At 41.5% G+C, this 24,581-nt stretch overlaps 1 protein-coding gene across 2 annotated transcripts in view; it reads left to right on the forward strand.

Moving 5' to 3' along the window:
• disc1 (DISC1 scaffold protein) overlaps nt 1-21,255 on the forward strand; it is a 43,843-nt gene extending 22,588 nt beyond the window's left edge. For both annotated transcript variants that reach the window (XM_052080451.1, XM_052080450.1), the window contains 5 exons: nt 4,606-4,666; nt 10,519-10,762; nt 13,525-13,569; nt 17,830-17,953; nt 20,132-21,255. In XM_052080451.1, coding sequence (XP_051936411.1) covers nt 4,606-4,666; nt 10,519-10,762; nt 13,525-13,569; nt 17,830-17,953; nt 20,132-20,325 — 668 coding nt within the window. In that variant the 3' untranslated portion in view covers nt 20,326-21,255. The remainder of the gene's footprint in view (nt 1-4,605; nt 4,667-10,518; nt 10,763-13,524; nt 13,570-17,829; nt 17,954-20,131) is intronic.
• The last annotated feature ends 3,326 nt before the right edge of the window (nt 21,256-24,581 follow it).

Here is a 24,581-nt window from a genome sequence, read left to right on the forward strand (position 1 = left end):
TTGTCTTTCATCAGCTCTGAATCATTCTAATTTTAATCAGCCCCATTTTTTTTCCTTCTGATTCTCATTTCTTGCTTAAGGCTGGATTTTATCGTTTGGATTAATCAATGCACTATTCACTGAGAAATGACAAAATGCATTCATGCACCTTTGCCTTTTAAGGACACATTCTGTGAAAAAATGGGCTTTTAATTTGGAGATGGGATACTGGAAATGAGCATACATGTTGCGGTAATTACAAACTTTAAACAGCTACGACTATAATGCACAGAGAGCAAAAACACATTCAAACACAGCATGCAACATTGCCCACAGGCGTGCATATATTCGGTCTGCTCTGTGAGAACAACTATTTCTGTACTTAAGCACGGGACCTTCTCTGCCTATTTTTCTTGCTCATAGGACTTGCTTGAACCGTAAAAACCCATCCATTTACTTTTGACACCGCTTATCCTGAACAGGATCGCGGGTCGTGGGTGTGGCGGGGGGTTGCTGGGTCCTGTCCCAGCTCACTTCGGGCAAAAGGCAGATGACTGAGGAAACCCATACAAACACACTCGTTTAAAAATTTACAGACAGCCGGGATGCGAAAGAGGAACAACAGTTTAGTGTCGGTTCACTCGCAATCATTTTAGTTTGATTAAGGTGCCTTTCAGAGCAACAAATGAGAACACACGAGGGATGTTGTAGCCTATCCCAGCTGATTTACGGCGGAAGATGGACTACACCCTGAACTGGTCGCCAGTTCCAAGTGCCAATACACACATAGAGACAACTATTTACACGGTCACTGAGTGGAAACCGATCGCATGCTGTCTGCACGCATGTCAGACAAGTGTACCACTATACCATCAGCGAATTCAAACTGTAATATACCGTGTCAAAAAACAAAACAAAACAAAACAAAAAGGCAAGAACATCAACGTAAAAAAGTATTTGGGAGGGAAATTGAAAAGGGAAACGGAGCCTGTGTTGCTCAGGTCAGATGTTAGTGCGTTCCAAGGAGAGGTATGTGATGCGGTGGGCAGTGAGGTGGAGAGGATGTGGATAGAAGTGTGTGAAATGTGGTGGCAATCTGTGTCATGAACAACGGGTATTGTGGGATGACATTATGGATGGCCCTGAAAGTGAACATGAGGTTTTTGAAACATATTCCAAAGTTAACCGGTTGCCAGTTTCTAACTTGTAATGTGTTTCTATGTTCAGTAAATCAATCAATCAATCAATCAATATACAGTATATATTTGCATAACGGCATTCACGCGGGTTGATTCAAGGTAGCATTTGCTGTGCAGCGTTTGGTGGCCTTGTCAAACAACGACTTTTTTGTCATTCACGATTGTGCTGTCAGACTACCAGATAAATATCATTCTGTGTCTTGGATTGGGTGAGAATCACACTATAAATCTGTCATCGACCAGACCCCACCTAATTGTCGCATACTTCTGTCAAGATTCAGTCCAGACAGCACACGAACAAACTATGTTTGTCTGTGACAAATCTGTCGGCTCAAAATCAGGCTTGATTGGTGTTGTCTGACATCGGCATAAGGCAGAGTGGTGCATTGCTAAAATATAAACTGCTTCTAACCATAAAGATGTGTGCGGAGACACTTTTTTTTTTTTGTCAACTGACTCCTTTTGGGTTCCTTGTGTGCATTCATGCATAGTCCCACAATATGTTCTCTGTGCCAGCTGTTGTCTGGGTATTGCTTTGCCTTGTAGTCCCACAATTGCCCGAGCCCCCTTTCTTCAAATGCCAGTGCTGCTACTCCGTCCATCCGCACTGTGCATTCATTGTGTGTGCATAATGCAGAGCGTGTTTGTGTTACCTCAGCGCTTTGCTCTCAAACAACCCAAGCTAAGCTTAAACACATTCATCACAGCCAATGCCTTCAGCTCAGTTACAAAGACACTCAATTGCTCTTCTGTCTTATTATGCTCAGGCTTTTATAACATGCATATCATTGGCGCTGCATTAGCACAGAGATGCCTTTAATTTGTTAGACAACACGGAAGCCCCACAGATGTTCGGTATTGTTACGAGGCAGTAAGGAAATTACTGTATTATTCATTTTCAATTACTGCGCTCTTCAAATGCTCATATAATCCATTAACTTTGTGTATCGCTGCATGTAAACCTGCTCTCTTTGCTTTGTCTCGATAAATACGATGCATTCTAATCTACTTTTTAATCAACTTTCGATTTTATCTCATTGAGCTAATTACTTTTTACTTAAGACATTCACCCCTAAAGACGTTTTTAAACGTCTTTTCAGACTTAGTCCAAAATTGTCTGGTACTGAATGAGTTAACCACTCAAACTAAATGTTAATATTAAAACCTGTCAAAGCAAATGGGTCAATTGGAAGTGATGAATCATCAGAATGTATGTATTTACATGTATTATGATTGGATGGCTTTTTGGAGCCAGTAATGGGGATCTGGAATCAGTGTTTTGAACACCTGCTGAGATCATTGTCACAATGGGAGGGTGAGCTTTGCTTCATGTATCACGGACGACAACAGTGGCTCCTCATCCTCAATGGTTTTTTAGTACAGATTTTATTCGCATGTTCTGCCAAATGACAAGGCCTCCTGCGGACCTACAGGAAGTGGTAATATCACCCATTGCTTGGGTTCATTTTGCACAGGGGTTGGTTTTGCTGCTTGATGCCTGGACCCATTCTATTAGGTTTCTTTCATCTGTAATGCCTACAAAGGCTCACTAGTTTTGCCTGCGGTTGGCATGGTGACAAGATGGCGCGCCGACTCTCCTCGGCATATAACAGGATCTGCATAGGAGGAAATATGAACTCAATACACTTACGTCTGCATCACCGATCTTCATTTCATGGGTCTTTTTCTATTGCAATAAATTATATCGAAATCTGGCTGTGGCTCTTGCTCTTATTCAAGCCCAAGCCCACTTTGTCATCTCTCCTTCAATCATCCATCCAAAGTCAGGCGGAAAGACTGCCCCATGTATCATTCAGTGGCTGCCTATTTGCATGCTACTTAATAAATGAATGAAAGAATGGATGAAAGTTAATGTGCGAGACATTCATGCAGGACATGATATCACACAGCAATTAAAGTGGCGGTAAGTGAGCTGCCTTGTCCATGTACACCATCTGAGAGTCTCAGACGGGATTTCTCCTTCTCCATACACCTGCAGCGTCCAGAAATAGCCTGGCTATCTGTCTTGTGCTTGCACAGAAGTGTGGATAGAACTATGTGTGTGTTTTAGTAAGTGTGTGTTCCTCAACCATTTTTCTTTTCTCCCTGCTGTGTCTGCCTGTCGCCTGTCTCATACCGGAGCTGACACAGTCTAATAACTACCATTGAGACAATAATACAAATTGCACGTCAAACTACAGCATAATGCCAAATACCAATTAGATTTCTTGTCACCATTCAGTGAGATCTAAATATAAGCATTGGTACCTTTGATAGTGGAATTAGTACATTGGGAATATCTGCCACAGAGTTCATGTGGGTCGGCACATTGTATTCGTAGGTAGCACATGTGCCTCATAATTGAATGGTCCTGGAACTGAACTCTACTCAAGCCCTCCTATGTGGAGATTGCATGCTGTCCACACACTTGTGTGGGTTCCCTCTGGGTAATCAAGCCCCCCCCCCCAAAAAAAAAATAGTCTGACATAAATCAGATCTCTGCCAATTATATTTAACAGATTCAATTAAAAGATCAGGTGTACTATGCAGGGTTGTCATAGTTTTATCAATAGTTTTATCATAGCAGTACGAGAACGGGCCCTAAAAGCTGACTCTAGATGCAGGCTGTGCAAAGAAGCCACAGAGATGGTGCTGCATATCACAGCGGGGTGCAAGGTTCTGGGAGGCAAAGCATACATAGAACAAGTGAGAAAATGTGCAGGGAAAAGACTGTGGTGCCAGTAACCTCCAAGCTGGGTGGATGGCTCTGGCAGATACCAGGTGCCCCCCCCCCAAAAAAATATACAGGTATATTTGAAAATTAGCCTATATCTAGATCTAGATATAGGAGAATTTTCGAGAGAAAAAAACCTCGAATGAGGGAGCAGTTTGATATAAATGTCTCCCATTGCGTTTTAAAATGTGCTGCTCCAGGGGGGGGCAACTTTTCATGTTTCATACATGAGCTCATTAACGACGCTCAGTTTGCCTGCGCCCTTCATCCTAACTCCTAAACTAATGCTCAGCCAACCTGCGTCTACGTGCTCACGGCACAGCTGAAAGCTGGCAGGGTGCTGCAGAAAGCAACACGCGCTCGCCGACCATTTGAATGCCCTGCAGAAAGACTGGTGCCGTATGACATGCACCGATCAAATCTTCTCCTTCGCTCGAACCATCTCAAGTTCCAATCCATCTTTTATCAAGTACCATATGTGCTCGTCTTGAGACAAAGAGAGACAGCTATTCCTCTGTTACACTGTCGAACAATAGCCCCGCCAACTGTGAAAATCCACAATATCCTTCAGGATAATGGCTTTTAATGATATTAGAGTTGTGATTAGTTGCTAAGTACCCTGTCACCGTTGTGTAGAAACTGAAGTAAATTGAGTTCAACGTGCTGTTTTCTTCTTTTGTTCTCTTCATGTAGAAAGCCAGCTGAAAGACAATGCCGTCAAGTATATTGAGCTACTGGAAGACAGGCTGCACAGGTAAGTTTTTTGCCAATATATTTGTCATGTTAGCACATACAGCACACAGTAGCCCTTTTTTTCAACAGGAATTGAAAAAAAAACAAGGCATAAACAGAACAACCACCCCCAAGGAGTCACATTCATTGTCCTCACCCACCACCTCATGCGCTCATATCTTTTATCAGGCAATTTGTTTTCCCCACTTTTCCTTCTCTCTCATATGAGTTATTTGACAGCTTGTACGCCCCTTTATTCAGATTTCTTTTTTGTTTTCACCGGACATTTGAGAAAAATATTGCAAGTTTCCCGAACAGCTGGTGTATTTCACGGCAACTAGCAGCTTGTGTCTAGTTGTGTGATCTTATTATTAATAACACACACTTTAATTATTAAATCCCCTGACAATGGCTTCCATCCGTTTAAAGGCAGCAGCCAGTAACTTTGATTCACTTCCCCTCTTGTTCAAAAAATATAGATTCAGTATATGCTTTCAATTGGTATCATCACCAGTTTGATAGCAAAATACCACATTTATGAGTGCACATTAGTTTTATTCAAGTCAGTTATTTGACAGCTATAAATGAGTGTCATTTGAAGCTGACATAGCCACAAACACAACAAACAGCTCCAGGTAAGGCCCAGTGGCTTCCTTGTGCTCCCATGTGGCACAGTAACACATATTTTGCTTGAACATACAGTGCATTTTCACACATACATTCATCCATCATCCACTGTAAATCTTTTCAGTCTGCTTCAATGTACATCACTGGTGATGGAGTGCTGAGGTGACGGGAGGTGAGGATAGGAAGGAAGGTTGGGGGAGGGAGAAATGTACCAGCGCTGGTGAGACGTCTGGTCTCCGTGGCGACGGATGCATTTGGAAAAAAAAAAGTAATTATCTCTTCCACGCTAAAGACTAAAACCGGATGTGAATGCTGCACCGATGTTGTAAATGTATCACCAGGACAAGAACGTTATTTTCGGAGGGTTAGCTCAGTCATGTAATATCAATGTACATTTTCTAAATGAACAAAATGCTTTGCAGTGCCATTTATCATATTTGAATACGTGTCATGCAAATATCATACAAAATAGAGAGGCAATTAAGAAAAGAAAAAAAGAAAATGCTATTTGAGATCAAGCTACAAGACTCTCTGGGAGCATCCAAGCGGCATCTGTCATGTGTGAATTGTGTCGAACAGAGCAACCCTGTTTGCTCAGATGGCTGCTTTAAAAACTTCCCAGAAATCAAACCACCCACCTCACAAAGCGTTCACTGCATCATCCATCACACTCGCTCCAATAGTCACTGCCTTGGATCTCACCATGTTATTAGCACCTCTGCTCAGCGGGTGCTATGTGAGATGTTGACACAATTAAGTCACCCATCTCCCACTCCTTACTAATTAACAAATTCGAATACACTTTATAAGTTTTGTAAAAGGAGAGGTGTTCTTGAGGAACCGTTTTCATGTACCTGCATGAACTTCTGTCTTCTATTTGGTAATGATGTGGTTGCTCCTGTTGACTTTAACTGAGCGTGAACCTTTATCTCTCACTGGAATGGTTTGAAACCAAGTCTTGGAGGATAGCAAATAATCATCTCTGGATTCAAGGCGAGCGTTGGAAAAGAATTCCTATTGAATGCCCTGAGGTGGTATGGAAGTAAGCTCCTGACTCAATGTATACTGATTCAAGAATCTTGTGATTCACTAAGTCTGGGAAGGATACAGTGATGTGATTACCATTATCGAGTAAATGGAATGATTTTGCAGTTGATCAATCTTCATACTTTACAAAAAAATTGAGTAGCTGAGAAAAGGACAAAGTTGTGGATACAGAAAAGGGGGGAAAAATGGGGGTCTTCTGCAGGTTGTCTAGACACGCCTTTCGGTTGAACTCACACTCTGCGTCACGCTTCAGCTCACTTGACACTGAGTGCTCTATTTCCGTCACAGGTGAAAGTCTGGCAGGTCGTAAATCTACGTGGAGGCGGGACTTTCACAGGTGCACACAAGTTGGCACATTTTTAAAAAGGCAGTTTGTGCCATTGTGGGTATGAACTCAGCCGCCTGTCGAAGCGGCTCCTCCCATTCACTTGAACACATTTAAACACACTCACATATGGTAGGTAGAAGAAGCAAAGATCTATGTGTGACTGGAGCATTGTTACTGTTTTGCCAATATGGCACCAGACAATGTACTGTAAGTGCGTTCATTCATGAGCTGCTGGCGACCTAAGTATGTCAACAGACCTCATACATTTGTCACCCCTTAAATCCCCAAACGAAAATCAAAATACGCCATTTTTATTAAGTGCCAACGTGCTAAAAAGAAGTTGAACACAACAACTGCAAATTATTCAGAGTAAAAAAACAAAAGCCCTCGGCCCACTAAATCATGCATGGGCACACGTGCATGTGCAATGTGCATGTAACGATTCAAGTCATCACTCCTTTCGCCAGTTAATCATAATAACAATGACCTTATGCAATAAAAATAAATCCAATTATTCATCCATTGTATAGTTAAGTGGATTTTTAGAAAACAGTCTAAGGGCAGGCCTGCGGTGGACAAAAGAGACTGAAAAGCATGGCAAGATTCAAATTAGAGCCAATGCTCCTCCACATCTGGATGGGCCATTTGAAGTGGCCCTGGCATCCTTTTGACAGCCGTTTCTAGCTTGGAGGTGGCCCGGGAAGGATCGATGGATCGTAGTTTATTCACAATCCAGACGTACTAGGAAGGAATCCAAACTTTGTCCCTTGTTAAATTAACTTCAACATCATGAATCCCCTGATCATTTTGCATCGAGGACAAAATGAAAGAATGGAAGAATTAGTTCTTTTTTTTGTGGCTTCTTTTTATTCATCTGTGGAACCTGAAGTGGAATTTAACTTCAAGATTTAAGGTGTGCTCTTCTCTGCGGGGAGGTCAAGTAGGGTTTTTCTTTCCGTACGTCAAGTCACGATTGTTCCTCTGCAGCTGAGTTGAGTGTAGTAACTTGAGGAGAAAGTGCAGTCCTGCCAGTCAGTAGTCGCAGGGCAGCGGCCCAAAGACAACGAAGCAGCACACCCACACCTGTCACTGTCAAACAGCAGGCTGAGGTGCCCCTACCAATTAACCCCTGGCTTAGGAGTTGATACAGATGAGCGCCAGGATGCCACCATCACAAGGCTGCATCAGAGCTGTCGTGTTTTTTGACAATCTAGAAAAAGCCTTCATACCACCAGTCACAGCGAGGGGCATAGATGTGGCCAACTTTGACATTTTGAGAAGATTTCCTGATTAATTCCACACAGTGACTTCTTTGTGGGTGCTTAGCTCTTCAAAAGAAGCAATATCACAGTAGCATGGCTCAATGAGTGCAGCCTTCTTGAACAGAATTGAGAAGAAGCAGCTGAAAAGTGCAGGACTGCTGGCATGAACGGTTTTTCGATCACCTGTGTGCTAAAATGAAGGTTAGACGAGGGCTGATGGGCAGGCCGCTGGCAGGGCTCATGGGTGGCAGACTTTTTTAGGCATGATGTGATGAACTGGAGTAAAAACTGGAATCCAATTTTTGGGAGCTTCATTACTGCCGAAGAGCATAAAATCAGGGGAGAATTTTCACACTGTCTGCATTCATTTTGTTACCGGTGGAGCATCATCCCTGTTGCCATCACAAAGTTGATACCAACTTCAACACGTTGCCATCCTGAAATCATATTCACTCGCTAATAAAGGACACTGTTAATTATGCCATCATCGTATGATTCGGCCTGTCTCGGGCTTTAGCGGAAAACTGTTACTCGTGAGTGCCCACCTGGTACCAGCATCTGGCGACTGTTGCATTGCTTTGCTTTCTTTATTTTCTTCCTTTTCCATAATGTGGACGAAGACTTATTTTTTGTACTTCATTCTCTGTATTTATAGGAAGATGATGTGCCTTAAATTGCACTTTTGGATCTGTTTCATTCATGGTCCATATATAAAATAAGAGGGAATCCTGCCTTATAATGCACTAAATTTGTACTCACAAAATCTAAACGGGCATATTTTACATTTTGAGTTGAATGTATTCATTCATTTATTTAGTTATTCTATACTTAATGTCCGTTATGTATTTATCTGATCATTATTTAACTTAATGATCTGCCAGTACCCACCAGCTAATTTACCCGGCAAAAAATGAATCAGGTTTTTTTTCCCCCCCTACTTAAGGCATTGTATTTGTCTGTGTAAAACAATGATGATGCAGTTATTTTTATAATGTTACTTCACAGTAATCAAACGCGGTTCAAAATCCAAATTAGCAGACTAAAAGTTTATTCGCTTGGACTTCGGAGGAGGAGATCATTTTGCCTTTGAAAGTTCAAAACAGGGCTGCAAATAGAAATGAGTCTATTGAAATGGAGGACATGTGAACTGACAGGATGTTTTGAAGCATCACAAAGTTAAATTTCTCCATCTTGTCACCTTTCGTTTGTTTCCTTCCTGCACATGATGGAATCGTAGTTTTTTTTTTTTTTTTTTTGCTAAAGCAAAATATTTTCCCTTGACTGTGACATTTTCCCATTCTGTTTGAAGGGAGATTAAAAAATATCGAGAAACAAGGTCAACACAAGCATTTGTTTGCCAAAATGCCACCTATGTCCACACATATTTGGAAATGATGCATTACCTAAAGGTCAGGAAATGACAAAGGGCAGTAAAAATAGATCAGTGATCTAAGGTAAATAATTTGGCGATGGGTTTTCTTTTAAAGAAATGTGGCTTTTACAATTTGATGCAAATCACCCTCTGCATGATACATCAGCATCATGAACTCTGCAGAGATTAAATGGTAACAAAACTCATGTATATAAATTCAGTTCGGGAAGTTGACCTCTATTAAAGCATCCCACCTTGCGCCCAAAGTCAGCTGGGATCGTCTCCATCTTACCCGTGACCTTAATGGGTGCCAGCGGTATAGAAAATGGATGGATGCATGTTTATTATGTGACTGTATTAGATTTTCTGCTGCAATAGGCTTTGCTTCCACAATGGAAACCACAGCAGTTGATCAATTGCTATGTTGCTCATTTATGAATCACTGTTACGTGTTTGATGTCACAGGGTCAGGCCAAGAGAGAAAAAAGAAAGGGGTGGATGAAACTCAATAGTAGTTTGAAGAAAAAGAACACTCTTTTTGCTCTGAACTCTCACGCTGACCTGAGAACATAACACGATCTTCACAATGGAGTAGGCCTGTCACTATTGAATCATTTTAGAATTGATTATATAATCTTCTATAAATGTGTTTTTTTAATTAAATTATATTACAAAACCATTTTCTCTCATTACTGATTATAATGCAATTATTGTTTAGGGAAAAAAACAACACTGAAGTAATATCACACAAGAGGTTACGAGGTTGTTTTTTGTTTGTTTTTTTGACTTTTTTGAAACGGATTCACGAACTTGTTTGGTCATTGTATTCCACAGTAAAAGCAGATTTTTGCAAATGTCTTTTTGATCAAACACAAAAGGATGGTTAATCTGCTCTCATAAATAACTTTAATAAGCAGAGAGTAATTACTGTTGATTGGCTGAAATCAGAGGATTTGGACAACGGTTATGATAAGGCATCATTATATGCGAGTATTTCGCCATGTAACGAACGATAGATTCCACCCAAAAAGTGCAATGGTGAATTCACAAACGTGCCAGGGTTCACAGTATTTTCTTAATTTCCTAAAAGCAATTGAAGTTTGCTTTTCTCAAACTACAATGCCATTTCTGAGATAAAGAAGAAGCACTTCTCTTTTGCTATCATGTATGCATAAAATTGCTGAATGACAATGAATGCTACATTGTCTGCCGTTGATCATATTTTCATTTGATGTTAGTTGCAGCTGCTCGGGTCTGGAGCGGATTTGGGAAGCCGACCTGGAGGCGTGTCACCTGTTCTTACGAGGCTTGCAGCTACGGACATCCATCTGCAGCGGAGCGGATGTGGACGACCATCTCGCCACAACTGGCTGTGCTTCACTGCAAATGTGCGCCAAAGAGGAAGAAGACAGCGCCATGTTGACGGCTTTAGGCGGTCGCTGGTGTCCCGAGGCCAATTTACAGAACTCTGAGTTCACTAAGGTAACACAACCTGTACATGTCGTGTTAACGACACAATGTCTTATGAACTATATATGATGCCTTTGTTCATATGCGGTGCCACGCGTGTAAAATCAGATTTGTGTCTGAAATCATGGCCCTTTGTGATGTTTCAGCTTCTGCGTGCTCCTTACATGCTTGTCTCTAAAAGGTCAAATGAGGTTTCACATTAACCATTTGTTCGACAAATGAGTGCAAACTTTGTACAGTATATGGCAACAGTAAGATGAGCTCACGCTCTTATCAGTGTTTGCTCCATGCTAAAAAAAAAAAAAAAAAAGAAGACGTTTGAGAGGCAACCTTTTAGAGACATTGTCCTCTTTACTACAAATTCTACCATGTCGTTCGTGATAATGTGTGTTGTTTGTGAGAGGGCTTGTGGACCTGTGCGTCCGTGTGAACGGTAGTATTTCACCAGTGATTTGAAGGCACTGCTCCAGGGCAGAGCCTGAATCATTCACTCCTCTCCTCACACTCGCCTCCGCCCACGATGTCTGACAGTCTCGTCTGAGATAAGAACTAAGTCAACATAGCCAGCAGCCATCAAAAAATAAAATTAAAAAAAAACCCACAGAGAACTTGCCAGACATGTTTTTTATTTTTTATTTTTGCGAGGCTATATTTGCTACATTGTACCTCAGAAATGTAATATTTGCAGTTTTTCAGCTGCAGCTCATGTTCCAAATATCAGCATGAGTTGCTCGTACTGTATGATAAATGTCAGTTTTGTCAATTTATTTCTTAACTAATTGTTGAAAGTTGGTAATTAATTCTGTCATCAAGTAGTTTGAGGCAAAATGGAGGGCACTAATTGGCTGCAACCAGCAGAAGCACTGTTGATTAAGTCGTTTGCGGTCTCAAGGAGCAGCAAAACGACACCAGCTATGAAATGCTGAGCTTCAGCCATGCATTATTCTGCCCAATACCCAACATTGGCATTGGAACGAGACTTCAGACAATTAATTAAGGCTCTCCCACCCATATTGAAATAGTATGTCAAAATGACAATGTATTGACCAGTGAATTGTTCATTTGTTATAGGAAATTATATTCCAAGGAAATCTATTTTAATGGCCATCCCACTGTGGACCCTCACAGTTTCTTCCCATTAGGCTGTAGCTTCCAACTATCCTGCTGTGTATGACCCTAAATCTACATTTTGCACCGGTGTCCTTGCTACCCGCATTGCCTTGACTGCATTATGTTATATGAACCGCAAGAATCTACTTTCTGCTTTCCTTTTGTTTCTCTCTGCTTTTGTTTTCCTGCTAAAGCCTAGCCTCTCCTAACATTTCTCCAAGAAGTCAGAGGTGAGAGAGCCAAACAAGCTGTGCACAGTTAATTCCTCAGCACACACCCCAAGTTATAAAAAAAAGATCGATTTTGTGTACGTCATTTACAAACTCTATAGCAGGGGTGGGCAACTGGCAGCCCACACGTTAAGTAGGCCCTCGATTAAGGTTTGTCAGCGGAGTTTGGACTTTGGACTTAAAAAAAAAAGTCCTATTCACCCTAACCACCACTACGTCGACCCATTATGCATTTCAATGGGTGTCTATTTCGTATATATGTGGGTTTTGGCCCGGTCTCTATTTTCCATGAATCATACTTTTAAGTTGTAATATTACCATTCACCACTAGATGGAAGATATGAGCTAGTTGCACTTGTACCGGGTCTCATACTGCCCTATTTTATTATAATAGTATATGAAGAACATCACAATTTTGAGTGAGTTGATTTTGTTGAAAAAATGAAACATGAAAAATATTCCGATACTGTACTGTGATGTACATTAGTTCAATAAATAACAGACATTTCCATGTATTTTGCTCATATTTAAAATGACATTTTTGTCATAAATCTGCTTAAAAAGTGTGTGGTCCTTTGTGGCTTATGAGCAGCACTGATGAAACCCCCCCCCCCCATCCCCTCCTTTATTTAAGTTGCCCATCCCTACAAAATATGTTCACGCTGTTTAATTCTGTAACTGCCATTTGACACGAATGATAACACATGAATGACCCACACGAGAAAACGTAACATTTCCTTTCCACCCAGAGAGATTATAACGTCTGTCTTCGACTCGGGGGGGAGGTGGGGGTGGCGGTCACTGTAATTGTTATTCAGTTGACATGTTTTCAACGCTGCAGCCAACTCGTCTCATCTTTTTAGAACCACAAAACAGTATGTGACAGATTATGTAGCTGGGGGAGAAAATGTAGTGAGTGAAGTCAACTGGCGGGATGACAGCAAAATTATAGTTTTTACTCTCGAAAAGACACATTAAAATGAAATGCCATCAATTGGCGTGACGATAGTAAACATATACGCCCACAAATGTAATGGCTGCCCGTATATGGGAAAGTGTCGGGAAACTGCAGGTGAACTTCACTCATGTTTATTCAAAAACATAACATAAATGAGATGTAACTTTTTAATTAAAACTTATAATTGAACCCTTGCTTATACGTGCACATCTGAGCATATAGCCTGAGGCAACAAACAACACGTTGGCCTGCATGAGATAATTACTTCACTTTGAATACTAACAAAGGACTGTGCTGTCCAGATGAGCCATTTAGTCTGTTGTTCTCTCGTCACATTTGCTGATGAATAATTCCAGAATCATTACTATGCCCTGCTGCTCACATATAGTCAGCAACCGACGTAAATTGTGTTTTCAATAATTCATGAGCCGATTTACGGGTGTGTGGCTTCAACAAACGTTTCCCTTTTGTTGCAGAAATTGGAGGAGTTTTTGTTCTGCATGGAGGATAACAATCCACAGGTTGGTAATGTGAATCGCGTCACTGTGTGCCTGAATGCTCTCACTGTAATTAAAGTGTCACTTTTGTTAATGTCGCTGTGCTGGAACACAGAAACAGCCCATTAGTTGACCTGGACTCAAACTTGACTCAGCTACGTTTATGACTGATCAATAGTGATCTGCATGTGAAACAATTTTCAAACTTTTATTTATTTATGTTCCCACATTCATACCTTAGATACATACCACTGCCCATTTACATCTGCTATACATGGATTACGAATTCTAATTCAGTGTACTCATAGATGAATAACTTCTCGGAATTTATTGGGCTTGGATTATTAATCATATTAAGAGTTGACCTGAATGGTAATGAATATCAAATATAGCTAGGAAATATACTGCTAGGCTTCTTTTTGATTGACACTGGAATGGTGAGCCTCTGCCAGCGACATTTTAGATGCACAGTAGCTCATGAAAAAAACAAGTTTACACAAATGCATAAAGAGAAAATAAACTCTGATCCCCATCACTGACTTCAAAAATTAGATGCCAACTTCATCCTGGTGGTGTTTACGACATGTATGTGGCAGAGCTGAATTCTCTGCCAAGAACACATTCTGACCTCGTTCTGCTCTCAGTAATGACTTTAAGTAAATGATTTCCACTTAGCTGCTGCCAAGCTGTTGCCCCGCCGCCGCAATAGCGATTGATTTGTGCATGAGTGTGTGTGTTTCGGCACCGCTCAATTTCCTTCTAATTGTTCTTTTATCCTCTCAAGGTTCTTTTCGTACCCTCCTTATTCTGCATGGAGGCAGCAAGCTAGCAATAAGTATGTATTGAGCATTTGCTCTCATGGGATTCTGGTGTTACCCCTCTCAACTAAATGCTTTTCATTACTTACAAATTAACATGGTTTCGTCCGATGCCTGCTTTTGGATCGTGACATGTCCAGGGTGTATTTTTTGATCCTGGGTAGGACAAGCAGTCGAAAATGAGTGAACGGATTTTATGTCATATAGTAGTATGTTCTTGTTTTATTAACGTGGAATGGAAAGAAGTTAATCAATTTGGTTTACTATTAAGATTAAATCTGTTTTGTATTCTTAAGTCACCCTGACCGTGAATGTAAAGCTGGTGCCATGTTGATGCATCTTACAGTACCTGACTGAAGAGTACCCCGGGAGGGAGGGCACAACAGTCATAAGCTGCCTATGAGTCTTGATTGCCGAGATAACTATGACAAGGCCCATGTGCCTCCGAGTATTGCTTTTCGACATAATTTGATTACGCCTGCTTTGTTTACTGGGGGTCCCCGAACATTACAACTCACGTTCATCAAACAATCCACAATGCAGTGCCGCAGCTCGCAAGTCTGACTCATGCAGTTTGACAGGCAAATGACACTGAAATCACATTTGTCAAGAGCAAGAAGGGTGCATTGTGTTGATCAAGATGACAGCTGTTGAATGGATGAATATCTTCTTTGTAGAAAGTCACAAACAAACCTATCGGGAATGTCACAGTGTGTACACTGAGCTTTCTCTCCTCAGGTCGTATTGACTTTTTAGCAAGAGCGACTGGAGGCTGGAGAATAGAATCAATCAGCTACACAAACATTGCACTCTTATCTACTAAAGAAGCTGCTAACCTTTACAGCCTGAAAACAAACAGCAAAGCGACGTTTTAGCTTGACCGACTTTCCTTTTGTTGATGCAGGACATGAATCCTAGCTTCATACGTATTTTGTGAGGACTGACATACACTTAAACTGCCTCACAAAGGAGAATGTTATCTTGAAGGCATTATCTAGAATCATTACTTGGGCTGGTTTTGTTTGTTAATCTCAATTGCTTTGGAGATGGCGGTTACATCACGATGTAGTGCCTTCTGGCTTTTAGTTGTTTGTTGTACATGTGTGTCGTATCCTCTAAGAGGGAGCGCTATTTATTCACAATGTAGAGAATTGACTCTCCTCTCATTGTTGTGAAACCTCTGAGCTGCAGGGAGTTGATATTTTCTGCTTTGTACCTGCAGCCATGAGTCGGATCTGACTCTTGACGTTGGTTTTTGATTTTAGCGTCTGTGTGTACTTCTGTGTGTGCTTGGGTGCATGTGTTCTCCTTGCCCGTTTAAAAAAAAAAAAGAAAAAACTAGGACACGATGTCTTCAAAAGAGGATGCTCTAATTATGGTCTGTACCCTCAATGCTGAAGTGCCCTACTGCACTGTCCTCCCACACCAACCTGACTTTCTCCACACTCACAGCACGGCCAGGTCACGTGTAGCACATACGACCTTGGCATCTTATCCTTATTGTTTGCCAGCCAATAATTCTCCACTTATCCAAAATACACATTCTGCATCATTCTGGATTGTAAGGTGACAGCCCAAAAATACGCACTGATAACAGTGCTCTCAGTGAAAAGAAAAACAAACAAAAGCTGTCAGTAACAGTGGCAACGTAAGATGGCTGCCCTAAGGATTCAGCAGTGATGGGTCTATTGGTAGTCCTATCGTCCTTCCCTGGCTGAAGTAACCATAAAGGAAGTTAGTTCATTTTCCATTCCGGTTCAATTTAGCATGGATGATGTTCTCTCCAAAAGACACTCATCAATTATCCAGCTATTTTGCTCAAAGTTGGATGCTCCTTGCTGCAACGGCATTAAGAACATATATATACTTTGAGTGGCATTTGGATATATATATATATATATATATATATATATATATATATATATATATATATATATATATATATATATGTGTGTGTGTGTGTGTACAAAATGTGTTTTTGTGTGTATATGCCTTTAAATGATTAAATATAATAATGTATATGTCATTGGCAGTGATTGGGAGTGTTTTCTAACTGCACTACATCATACTGCGAGATGCCGCTGTCACGTTGTGCCCGAAGCGACAGATTAATCGCTTCGTGCGCAACAAACTGGAGATAAGTGGATCACCGAAATAGCAGACACCGAAAGGAACTTTGTCACAAAAATGATATCTATTACAACACAAACTCCCCGTCTAAACGGACAACAGAAAACGCTGGTCAAAAAGAGAACCAGGAGGCAGAAAACGCTTGCGGAAAAAAAAACGGCAAGGAAAATTTAGGCAAAATACTATGATCACTCACGAGAGGATATATAGGAACGCAACAATTGTCAATAGTTTTTAAGGCAATGTTTTAACCGAGAAGGAATAGGCAATGGCACGGCGTGGAATACTCCGGCAATGAGTTGACTGCAGGAGCGCCTAAATATAGCAGGTGCAATCGCCTACAAATGGGTGGCAGGTGTGCAGGCGGCAAGCAAGAACGCCTGCCCCCTACTGCCAAATACGGAACGTGACAGCCACTAATATTTTAGTTATCTCCTGTAGCTACATGACTGTATCCGAATAGTACACAATAGTTCTCTTTATGATGCAGTGCAAGTCAACAACACAGCAAACTATACGGGCATTAATAAACACGATTTGATGTATACATTTCTGAGAGTTCAAAACTGAGCATTGTTGTCCTTGCAAAGGCAGAAGTTTTTGTGCTGCTCTTGTATTTGATCGCATGAGATTGCGCAAGTGGCCAAAATATTGTGATTGTTTGGTGCATACAGGCAGTAAAAGAAGATTGCCAAGCATTGTTTTTTCTCCTCAGACAAATTTCAATCCAAGAAGTCAATATTGACTACCAGACACCCGCAGGGGTTATCAGATACCAACACATTGCACACTGGTTTGATAATTCTCTGAGACCCATGGTTATCGTCCAAATGGACAAAGTTTTATTTATCCTGCAACTATTTACTTGACAAAGCTCAATCAATTGAAACGCGAATAATTTTTTTCCACCATTCCAGATCACACTCCCAACCCCCACATTCTTAATCTTAATAATGGAAGATTGTACTGCATTGTATAAAAAGATAATAAAACATGATACGAGAGAATGTAAAGCAACAGACCAATTTTATAAAGCGAATACTATAATTTACTATATGTTAAGAGTAACAACAACTGCAGTGTTGTAAGTGTGCCTGTGGGGGCAAAGCCTTGTGTGTGATGTCAGAACTGAACCGTTTCGTCAACCTGTGAGCTTCTGTGCACGACGTTTGGCCTATTGTGGCTTTTAGCAAGTGTAAATTGAGTATCCCTTGAACGAATGAGAACGATCGTTTTCGTTTTTCATTTCATGGCACAGCATCACTTTGAGTATACTCGCTATGGTCACGCAGGCAAGAGTCTTTTTCCTCCTCCTCATTGTTGCCTTCTCCCGCAGGATGTGTCCAGCAATGATGGAGCAGCAGACCTCGCCGAGCGCTGTGAGCTGATCAGTGACAGACTAATGACCTTGGAGGACGACTTACAGACGGCCATACTGAACCGGGATCAGGCCCTTGCTGATATCCTTTCCTTCCAAGTGCCGTGGTTTTTACACTATAAGGCGCGCCTAAAAGCATTCAATTTTCTCAAAAGCCGACAGTGCACCTTATAATTTGATGCGCCTTATATATGGATCAATATTCTGATTTCTTGGACCTAGTATTTTACATGTTCCGCAAAGTGATAGCTGTAGCCGGTTGTGAAAGCTCTCTATAAATAAAGCTGTGTTGTATTCCTTTTAGCATAGCTCCATCTAATAGATGCATAACACAACCGCAGCCATTATTCTAGCTTCAATTCTGTGCGCCTTATAAAACCGTGCGCCCTATACATGTATATGAAAACAGTTTTTAAATTGGCCATCCATTGAAGGTGCACCTTATACTCCGAAACGCCTTATAGTGCGGAAAATACGTTATAAAGATGTTAAAGACAGTATAAATGTTGTCCCCCCACCAACTATTTTTGTGCCCCGTTGTTTCCTGGAGGCTTAGCCACTTTCACGCTACCAAATGTTAGCTCTCTAATGTTAGATGGAGAATAAATATCTCAAGCTGTCGTATTTGACATTCAGCGGAATTGAAGCTGAGCGGGGATCAGCGCGTTTCTCTTGACGGGCAGGATGTGCTACCTAGGAAATAACATGGTAAAAGTCCAAATGAGGTTATTGGAGGGCTGCCACCGCGGGCTGCTTTTCTCGGCCACTGAGATTAAAGTATGAAGACAGAGGCAGCGCTCTGGCAAATAGAGGAATGTCACTGTCGTGACTGCAAAGCTTTCATACCTTCAACGTCATTTTTTCACCCCCCTCCCCCGCCCAAACACACACATACACACACACACACACACACACACACACACACACACACACACACACACACACCATCCATCCATCCACCCTGCACTTGTTCTCTCCTGCTGAATTTGGCTGGGAGACCATTATAATATTCATGATAATGAGTCACATGGAAGGGGTGAAGCTGATTGCAGGTCACAATGCTTCATTTTTCGTGCTAATTAGAAAGCTGATTGTATGTAGATTAGTGTGTTTTTCCTCATTCGTTCCAGAAAGTTTGATAGCCCAATAAGGGATTGAAGATGAGCCTCATGCCTTTACTTTGCACAAAAGGCACCAGACAGCCAATCAAAGGCCAGGGTTACACATTTTCCTGTTCCTGCTTTTCAGCCTTCCATCATGTTATCAGGGTCATTTTGGCCCCTTGGTCTGTTACCAAGATGTCAAAGACAGATTTGCCTCTTCTCAAACATTGTGTTTCCTGATTGCAGTGTCATTTGCCTCTGTTTTGAGATGGGCTTGTATGCATTTTTTTTTAGCCATTCACAATTGGGGGATAAGGTTTGTGGCATTTCAGAAAGCGGGTTTTGGAGCTAAATGCTTGTACATTTGGCAATGCCGTGTCCTGTTACTTTTTCATTGGCCTCAAGATGCTTTGGACACGCATAGTGTTGGTATAATAATTAGACAAATGGTGATGAGTTATGAGTAATTAATTAATTCGATAATCACTGATACGACAAATATTTATCAGTTGCGTTTGCATTTTTTTTCTTAGTGTGAAGAGGTTTTGTGTTGCCTCTAAACACAAAAAGGGAAGCCACGGTGGAAGTACTCACTGAACAACCTTCACCAAGCTGCGATGTCGAACCGTCTGTGGAATTCAGTCTTTTTTAATGGCCATTTAATTATGGATAGAGACAATCTGTGTCCATTGAAACTGTAAAACGAGCCATTGGGCTCCATCTGCCATCAGACCGCCCCTTTGATTTAACGCTTAAGCTGGACCCTTGCAGGCTTGATTTGGGTTTCCAAGCAGGTTAAACAACCCCCTGCGACGACAGCCTCTATCCCGTTCATTGATGGCTCATGAATAATGCAGCTGCACAGTCGCTTTGCTTAGGTCCTACCATCCACCACCACTGATGAGATCATGAATAGCAAATTGGAGCAATTCGCTCTTCAAGTGCATGGGGTTAACTTGACTACGGAGTGATGATCAGTCCCTGTAATCAGTTCACTGGCCACATTGGACATTAATGTCTTCATCAGGTCACCGCTATTACTGTTAAGCATCCAGAGTCGCAAGTGCCGCATCGTTCGCCCTGACATTTGTACCACTTATGTTGATATCAGTGCAAGTCCGTAACTTCATCAGAGTCTTCCTTAACCGACGCCGCACAGTCGCTGGAGAGGCAAGTTCAGGAAGTTAAAGCCACTTTGCAAAACATGCTCGCTCTGCTCCGAGAGGAAGTGGAGGAGGACGTGAATGTTCATGAATTGCAGGATGATGACGAGCCTGTGGAAAATGAGACTTTGGAGGAGGAGGAAGAGGAGGAAGAGGACCAGTACTTCAGTGACAGCTGGGACATTTGAAGAGGACGCCTGTTGTGTTTTACGAGCACTCACACTGGGAGCCTGACCTGCACTCTGCAGTAGAACTGACCCCTTCCCTATTTAATGTAAAGCCACACTCAAAGCATTTTGCAAGCAGCCCCCCTGTGGAACTGATCAGTCTCCAGTTGTTGCTTGCCTTTACTTAAGACACGTTTTACACATGCCGGGAGACAACACTTGAATTCAAATTAGCTAAGTGCCTTCAGGCTTCTCAGTCAGTTTTTTTCCAGTGAACATATTAAGAAATGACTTGTTTCAATTGAAGGATGAGGTTTTGTTCTAAATTTCTCACCCTCAAACTCAAATGACCAAAACACAGAATGTAATCACACAAGTCCCGAATTTGCACCACTTTTTGATTATTTTTGGGACCAAAAAGACAATCTCTGTGATTTTTTCTTTTTTTTACACATTATCATTCATGCACATTAACTAAGTGTTCATTTCTTTCCTGTGGCTTTTTGTGTGTATGTTTTTTTTCTTTACAAATGGACTTATTGTAATTTTATGAGTGTGGTGCTAACTTGAACACTTGTTAGTTGTGAAAATGCATTATTTCGCGTCTGTGACTGAGGGACTAATGACTAAGGAGTATTAGAGCTACTCTGATAAAAAAAAGTACATTTACGTTGTACAGTTAAAAGAAAGAGACAATATAATGAGAATAAGTTAAAAAACTGTCAAAACGCTATCATAAATTTTAGCGCGACAGTATGAGACAGTGTTATGTGACATGTATTGATTGGATAATAACTTTGTTCAAAACATGGTTGATGAGCAAACAAATCCACCACAATGAACAAAAAACCTCACACCCCTATTTTACTTCTTTTCACTGTGGCCCCAATACTTAGCCATGTAAAGTAATATTTAAATACTTTATATAAGCAATGTTGAAAAAAAAAACAATTGACAGAGGAAAAAACTGCTGTTTGTGCAACTGACTGCAAGAAGACTTATGATAAATCTTGTTCACTCCAAACATTTTTTTTGTAGTTTAATGGGAGAATCTATTATTATTATGTTTTTTTTTTTACATTTACTGTGCATTCCAAGAATTCCTATTTATTGCCCATCGTATCTAACTAATTACAGCATGTAGCCTCTTGCCTGATGATGTTTCCTGCTGTTTTCTTTTTGTAACCACTTTGGTGATGGCCCCACGAAGAATGTGGGCATCCTTCCAGGCAAAAGGGGGCAGTGTTGACATGTCGGCGTTATCAATACGCTAATAAAGGTCCTCTCGTGAGGTCTGCAGGGAATACAAGCTTCTTCTGTTGTCTCGCCTCAGCAGCAAGACTGTGACTAATTGGAGGACAAAGTGGTGGAGGGCGTGCGCAGTGGTGAAGGTAGTGTTCTGTTGCGCTGTGTCCATATGATCCAGCTTTGTTTTGGGGTCCGGGGCGGATTCATCCTCAGAGTGTACAGCCTTGCCTTGTAAACACAGCTGAGTGCTCGTGTAGGCATCTGAAACAATGTCTCTCTGTCTCTCTCTCTCTCTCTCTCTCTCTCTCGCTCACTGCTGACAGGCTGAAAAGCACTTTCCAAGCCAGAAGACTCCACCATCTATCAGCTTGAGGCAGCCTCCAGACTCAGCCGCGTAACACTCACACACAAGGATATACACACTCACACACACCCTTTCCACCAAAATGAGCCCACCTCTTAACTGAATCCGTGGTGGCACCACACTGAGCCCCAGGAGGCAGTTGGTCTCATAAAATGGCTCGAGGAAAGAAAAAAAAACCTCCAGATGGTTGGCAGCAGATACATATAGCAAGACAATATGTATACTCACTAGGGATGAAATTGCCTCTGTATAGAATGACGGCTTTATATACTCACAGATTATGACTTCCCAAAGACTTTAGGAGCTGCGACAGGTTGGGAAGTACTATCTCCTCTTTTCGATGCATTTGGCCAAAAGTAGTAGGAACCTTTAATTCCTGATATTTCATTCCCTCGAAAGAAATGTTTGGTGGTCCTAGTGGTTAGGGCATGCCCCATAATCAGCAGATTGCAGGTTTAATTCTTGACTCGGAGCCTCCTGTGTGGAGTTTGCATGTTCTCCCACTGCCTGCGTGGGTTTTCTCCAGGTACTTCTTCCCACATTCCAAAAACATGTGTTATATTAATTAGAGATGGGATTAATGTGGATGTGAATTACACAAGTCAGGCGCATGAAAAGTAACAACACAAAAACATTTTTAAGCAGATATTTTGCCATGTCATTTCTCATTTATTGTTCTCTTTGAGTTTTGTCTGAGTGGGAAAATTTGCTCAGCACAGCATGCACCTCACTGTCCTGTACATCTGGTGTAGACTACCCCCCACCCCCGAGAGTCATCAAACCCCCAGCACAATAAAAATAGTGAGTGAGAAATCAGTGCTGAACTTTTGACCCACAGAGGGTAAAATAAAATAGAGCACTGGAGAATCCTCCCTGAAAAAACATCTTTTGAATTCCCTTTATTCTGTCTGGGTTTCGAAGTTGACATACAGGTGCCTCTCTATAAATTTCATCCATCCATTTTCTAATTCGCTTATCCTCACGAGGGTCGCGGGCGTGCTGAAGGCTATCCTAGCTGTCCTCGGGCAGTAGGCAAGGTACACCCTGAACAACCATTTGCGCTCACAATCACATCTTGGGACAATTTAGAGTGTTCCATTAATACCGCCATGCATGTTTTTGGAATGTGGGGGGAAACAGGAGTACCCAGAGAAAACCCATGCAGGCATGCGGAGAACATGCAAATTCGCATAGGAAGGGCAGGGCCGGATTCAAACCAATGACCTCTGCACTGTGAGGCGGATGTACTACCCAGCCGACTACAATTACTATAATTTCATTAAACACGGGAAAATATTTCTTACCTACCTAAATCCTGTACCACTCAGTTTGATTGTTTGTCGGTGTATTTACACAAAACCATACAGTCAGTACCCGTTTTCAGTTGAAAACAATGCTGTCTCAACAACTGCCAAAAGCTGCAGGCTAACATTGATCTTTTGATAAGGATCCCCCTTTATTTGTACAACAGCTTAAAATGATAGTAGGCAGCAATTGTAGATGATCTGAAAAGATCAAGTGAAAAAATACATTTGGTTTTTTTGATGCAATTTAAGACAATGCAGTTGATGCCGGAACTGGAGATATTTATGATCATGCATCCTGCTCCACAAAACCAAATGAGAAGGAAAAAAAAAAAGCAAATGCAATATGATCCATTCGTTGTAGCTCAACTTGTAGCATGTGTGCAGAATAATGCGTCTACCTTTAAGCTAGCTGACGAGAGGAAACTTTACAACAAGAGCACCTGGGCTCAGAGTGAAGTGGAACATATGTGCACCTCCTAGAGAAACTTGGGCCTGCTTTCTCAGAGGGCCGTCATGTTTACAAAGTCCACTAGAAAAAGAAGACACTTGGTGCTGCTGTGGCTGAGACATCTTGCCTTCAAGTGACTGAAGATGAGGTGAAGATAGTTGAAGTGGGTCTTATGCTATGCAAATACATCCTTCTGCAACAGATGGCTTTCAATGGATCCATCTGTCAATGTGCAACAGTCGCAAAATCTAAAGACAGTAGATAGCATGATGGCCAGTCCCTCCCATCCCCTCCAGCCCGTCCTGACAGCACTCGGTAGCTCCTTCAGCCAGAGACTGTTACACCCGCGCTGCAAGAAGGAGAGATACCGACGCTCGTTCCTACCGACTGCTGTCAGGCTGCTGAATAAAAATAACAACAATAATAATAATAATAATAAAATGATGTGAAAGACAATTGTAAATAGCACTGCGATTTATACATTTTGTGTTTATATTGCACTAAATTGAACGGTGTTTGTCGTTTTTTCCTTCTTCTTCTTTCTACCTACATTCTTGCTGCTGGAGGCTGTAAATTTCCCCAGTGTGGGACAAATAAAGGATATCTTATCTTATCTTACAGCAATGTGGTTGTGCTGGCCATCAATCTGATCCAGGACATTCAGAGCTGTGGATTGTTGTTGGATCAGGGAAGGCATATAAAAGTATTCCAATCCACCAAGACCCAAAAAGCCTCACACTGAAATCAGTGCACATACGAGTTCTGCCTCATGCCCAATGTCAGATATAGGTTCCAGTTCGCTACTCGAGATCCCGAAAAGGAAAAATCGGATCGAAAATAATTGGATAGAATCTAAAAGTGCCCGATTACACTACAATATTTAGCTCACTTTTCACAACTAAACAAATAA

Source organism: Hippocampus zosterae, chromosome 11, assembly GCF_025434085.1.
Source record: "Hippocampus zosterae strain Florida chromosome 11, ASM2543408v3, whole genome shotgun sequence".
In the NCBI taxonomy this organism is placed as follows: Eukaryota; Metazoa; Chordata; class Actinopteri; order Syngnathiformes; family Syngnathidae; genus Hippocampus; species Hippocampus zosterae.